Source organism: Myotis lucifugus, unplaced genomic scaffold, assembly GCF_000147115.1.
Source record: "Myotis lucifugus unplaced genomic scaffold, Myoluc2.0 scaffold_6878, whole genome shotgun sequence".
Taxonomy (NCBI): Eukaryota; Metazoa; Chordata; class Mammalia; order Chiroptera; family Vespertilionidae; genus Myotis; species Myotis lucifugus.
This window is the reverse complement of record NW_005877926.1, coordinates 3,404-8,167: the sequence shown is the minus strand read 5'-3', so window position 1 is coordinate 8,167 and position 4,764 is coordinate 3,404. Positions and strand designations below refer to the sequence as shown.

General features: G+C 49.5%; 1 protein-coding gene across 2 annotated transcripts; it reads right to left on the bottom strand.

Annotated features, from left to right (window-relative positions):
• Positions 1–121: 121 nt before the first annotated feature.
• On the bottom strand, positions 122–4,301 carry LOC102439646 (intersectin-2-like). 2 transcript variants are annotated; one of them, XM_023749360.1, is made up of 4 exons: positions 3,509–4,301; positions 2,231–2,337; positions 992–1,175; positions 122–694 (listed from the first exon to the last, which is right to left on the bottom strand). In XM_023749360.1, the coding sequence occupies exons 1-4, from the start codon at positions 3,599–3,601 to the stop codon at positions 626–628; spliced, it is 453 nt and encodes a 150-aa protein (XP_023605128.1). In that variant the 5' UTR covers positions 3,602–4,301; the 3' UTR covers positions 122–625. The 2 variants fall into 2 exon arrangements, with proteins under 2 accessions (XP_023605128.1, XP_006109260.3); XM_006109198.3 differs by having other exon boundaries at positions 122–486; positions 3,509–4,298.
• Positions 4,302–4,764: the final 463 nt, after the last annotated feature.

The window sequence follows — 4,764 nt, the reverse complement described above, 5'->3', positions numbered from 1 at the left end:
GTCAATGTAACTGGCATCTATTGAGGCTTACATAGGCTGGTCTCTGTGCTATCGTATTTAAGAGTATTATCTGGTCATCCCTGGCTCACAGGTGAAGGAACTAGAGGCACCCAGGCGTTAAGTGACTTACCCAGGTCACCCACTGGACAGTGGGTGGGGCGGGGATTGCAACCTCGCTGTCCCATTCTGAAGCCTTTCTTGTTCTAAGCATATTTTCTTGCCTCCTGGGATAAACCTTTTTGGTTGTGATAGACTCTTCTTTCCATATGATGCTAAATTCTATTCACTATTTTTAAATTAAGACTTTAACAACTATATTGTAAGAGCTATTGGGTTATAACCCCCACCCCACTTTTGCTCACTGCTGTGTCACTGCAGGGATGCCGCTGACTCATTGTACCATGCGCAGTGCAGAGTGCAGTGCAGCTCTCTGCTCACGCACTGCCTGCTTGTAAGTTATGGCCACAGCACCAGGAACCAGTCGTTCTGGAAGGTTTAATGACATCTGTGTACATGTCCAGTATATGTATAGGGTCACAGACATGCGTTTTATGTATTATCCTAATTCCTGGCATCACCATTTCCTCTTGTCCACACTTCCTTATTCATCCACTCATTGTAAGTTTTATTTTATCTTGTTACATTTTATACACTTCAGTAAGCTATTATGTATTCTTTCTGGAATAAGATGGGTCTAAAATAAATAAATTTACAGAATTAAGAAAGGGACATTCTGAATTTGGGGGGTATAAAATAGCTGATTTTTGTAAACAGGCTTAAAAAAACACTCTGCTATATTAAGATGGGCAAAATCATGGTCAAGTGCCAAGAAAAATAAACTCAACATGAAAGGCTACACAAAGCAACCAGAACGTTCTTTGCTATATTTGTATCTCCTTGGGAAATATGGGGATACCGCCCCCCCCGTGACTGTGATTCCCCCTCTGCCTCAGAACGGGCTGGCATGTTAAGGTCCCCAGAATGGCGTTACCTTTAAAAATTCTTTGAAGTCCGTGTCCTCGTCGGTCTTCTGCTGTAAGAGAGCGGCTCCGTTGAGCTGGCAGCTGCAGAACCGGATGTAGGCCTGCATGTGGGACAGCTCGGCCGCCAGGATGTCCCCGATCATCTGCACCGGCATCTTCTCGCCCCCAGTCTTCTTCCGAACCCGCAGGGCCCTGCAACCAACACATTCTCTCACTTTCTGCTTCTGAGTGACTGTCCCGTGAGGGCCTAACGCAGTGATAACCAGCGAGTTCCGGGAAAAACCTCTGGCACCCAGAGGGCACAGTCAGGAGGAGGAGGAGGCAGCTTGGCCAGAAAGCTCTGCTGGCCAAGCCACCTGGGTGAAATGTTGTAAAGAAGAATAAGCACACGGGGTCAGTACACATGGGTGTTTCTTCTGACTCATTTCTATGCCTTTGGAATTGCTGTGGTTTCACCTTAGTTTCTTAGCAAAGTTTCTTTTGACAAATTGCAACTTGTTCTCACCCTCTAGGGCAGTGGTTCTCAACCTTCTGGCCCTTTAAGTACAGTTCCTCATGTTGTGACCCAACCATAAAATTATTTTCGTTGCTACTTCATCACTGTAATGTTGCTACTGTTATGAATCGTAATGTAAATATCTGATATGCAGGATGGTCTTAGGCGACCCCTGTGAAAGGGTCGTTCGACCACCAAAGGGGTCGCGACCCACAGGTTGAGAACCGCTGCTCTAGGGAAAAAGGGAGCAAGAGCCCACAGGGCCAGGTGTGGAGGGGGAGGGAGCCTCTGCCCAGGACAGCTGCTGGGCCCCAGGAGGAAGGAGGCAGCCAGAGCTGGGACCGCTGATCCTCCTCCCCGGAGTCTGTCCGCACGGGCACAGGGACAGAAAATCACCCCAAGGAGTGGGATTCCACACGGGCCGAGGGGCTGCCCGACTGGCCAGTTATGTGTGGGCCAGGAGCTGCCACTTCTGACTCCACCCAATACAGCGTCAAGTATATGTTGATAAAGTGTGTTTAATGCTTTAACGTCTTTGTCTAGTCAAAGTATTTTCTTTGTTATATTTCTTTAATAATGAGGTATGTTACAGTTACAGGGCATTTCGTACCATAATAATAAAATGAAAAGCCCGAGAGAGCAGAGAACAGTGGAAGGTCCTTCGCTAAGGAGCCCTGCGGGAAGTTCCGTGGGCAGTCTGCCTGGGGGCGGGTGGGGGTCGCGGCCACGAGGGGTGAGGCTCTGCACTCACTTCAGCAGCTTCGTGTTAGACATGATGAGCTCCTTCCAGTTAACGAAGATCAAGGTCATTTCTCCTTCGGTGAGAGAGCCTGACTCTGCCATCCGTTTCTGAAAAACCTAAGTTTTAAACACAAAAGAAAAAAGTTAGCTGAAGTGTGAATTTACAACCTATGAGGTCTAAATCAAACAATACCTTCAGACACTGGAGCTAATCAGATCATGGTCTTTTTAAATAAACGTATTTATGATGGTTAACCTTTATGACTTCCCTACTGACTGCCATTTGGGCTCCTATGGGGTGGATCCTAAGGACTGAATCCGGTCATCTCATCAGGAGGAGCGGCTCTCACACTCTGTCCTGGGCGCTGCGGAGGGGAAAGGCACGCCTGCACGCAGCACCTGCACCGACAGCCTGCAGAGCTGGTGAGGAGGACTGCTGTCAGGCTGAGCACCTCCGTGTTCCCCGAGCAGTTTGTCGAAGTTCAGCAAAATAAACAGCAAAGACTACGTCACCCCCAAAACTGACAACCACGCAAACAGGGAGGAGAAAAGCAGGCCTTGCTGGGGGGCAGGCTCAGGAGGCTGCAGCTTCTGCTCCGTGCTGTTACCAGGAGGGTCATGGTCAGGCATACGATGCACCTGTTGAGCTGTGCATGTGTGTTGGGGGGAGAAAGGGGTCCCCTGGTCTCCTTAGGTGGTTTATTTAACTAAAAGCCATGGAAACAAAACTATAAAGTCTCACTCTATTTACTCAAACACACATCATTTTGAACCACTCTAACAGCCGTTGTCAGCATAGGGGCCACTGCTGACGTCAATAGGCACAAAATAAACAGTGAATAGATGGCAATTGGGAGATATTTTACAATATGGCCCTCATTGGTTTTCCAACCGGATACAAATGTGAGGGGAACACTCCCACTGCTTAATAATTCCTCCATCAGGGTTCATGAAAATGTCAGGTGTCAAAACAGCAGTGTAAATAAAGTTAGTGCCCTCCCACCTACTCGGTACCCTGTCCTTCCCAGATGGGGCCTCTACCACTTCCGACCGAGGCGCCTGAGTGCCTCTTGCTCGCTCTCTCTCTCTCTCTCTCTCTCTCTCCACTCTGAATTACCTAATCTGGGAAAAAATTGGCTTCAGATCTGAGCCCTCTCCAACGGGCAGGGAAAGCATTTGAGAGGGTGAGAACTCCCGTCACTGCTTGTGAACTCACACATCGGAGGTGACACCTCGCTTCCAGGCCCCCACCCCTCCACTCCCAGAGCTGGTCAGCCGGGCCCCTCACCTCCACGACCAGCTGCAGGTCGTCCACGTACCGCTCCTCAGTCTGAATCAGCTCGTGGATGTAGCCCTGCCTCTTCCTCTCCATCGGCTGCATGGTGTCCAGCGTTTGGAGATCAGCACACCCTATGGAAAAACAGGGTAGCGTTTCAAAATAGTACTTTAGTCTTCTCTGCAGAAAAACGAAATCTGTCAGCAGATGCGCTGGGTTTCCAAATGCTGCCTCGCAGGAACTACACAGCTTTCCAAAGAGCCCGGGCCTTCCGCGGGCGGCGCACACCTGCGGACAATGACCACTCGGGGCTCCCAAGCAGCGAATCAGCAACACCTATAACAGGTCAATTTCCTTTCCAAAGAGGAAATGACAGGATGAAGGATTTAAACAAAAATCTCAGAGAGATCAGCACTGGGCTGAGCTTGTGAAGACTCTATGCCAGTCTCACCGTCTCAAGACATTTTCAAAGATACTGAAATGATTAAATGACTCACATGCTTCAGACCAGTGTTTGTCAAGCCACAGGTCATGAGCTCCCCACCGGTCATGATATCCGGTTAGTTTTGTAAATAGAAGCTGTCACGTGCAAGCACTGTTCTCTGAAAAGTGTTAGGTAGGTACATATGTGGGGATGTAAAATGTATTTCCTACTGTGAGCTGCGGCTTAAAAAATGTTTGAGAAACATTTCTGTAGCTTTCTCAAAGTCAAGTGCTACGTCAGGAAACCTACAGCTCCCAGCAGCCACCGGTTCCCAACAAGACCACTTAACCGACGAGGACAAAGGACTGGTGGTCTGGGATACACACGAGCCGCCTCACGTCAGGGTGAGAGGTGGATCAATTTACAGGCACATGGGAGCTGAATGAAATGTCAGACTGGGAAGTGACATAATCCAGAACCAGTCGGTAAGCAGCTGGTGCACAGCGACAGGGGAAACAGCTCAGCAAGTCCTTCCTCAGACAGAAAGAAAAAGCAGGTAGTTCCCAACAGCTACAGCACCAAGCAGCAAGAGGTGCAGGTCTAAAAGCTGGAGAGAGAAAGTAAAGGAGGCGTGGGTGACCTCTGAAGGAGAGGCAATCAGGGAGGGCGGCAGGAGGAAGGGGCAGCCTTGGGCAGTGCCCAGGTGGACAGGGGCAGCGTCCGGACAGATGCAGCCGTACCGCATGGGGAGGTGGTTGGCCGGCACTGGAACGAACGGACAAAGCCACAGAGGCAGAAAATGCCAGGATCAGACTGGGCTTTTAAAGGGCCTTTCTTGCCCTAA

Bases quoted from the DNA above. Each gene is read 5' to 3' on its own strand.
- LOC102439646 (XM_023749360.1), bottom strand. From the start codon at position 3,601: ATGCAGCCGATGGAGAGGAAGAGGCAGGGCTACATCCACGAGCTGATT. The intron at 1,176-2,230 runs GTGAGTGCAGAG...TGTTGGTTGCAG, and splicing joins TCTAACACGAAGCTGCTGAA to GGCCCTGCGGGTTCGGAAGA. The intron at 695-991 runs GTAACGCCATTC...TATTTATTTTAG, and splicing joins ACTTCAAAGAATTTTTAAAG to ACCCATCTTATTCCAGAAAG.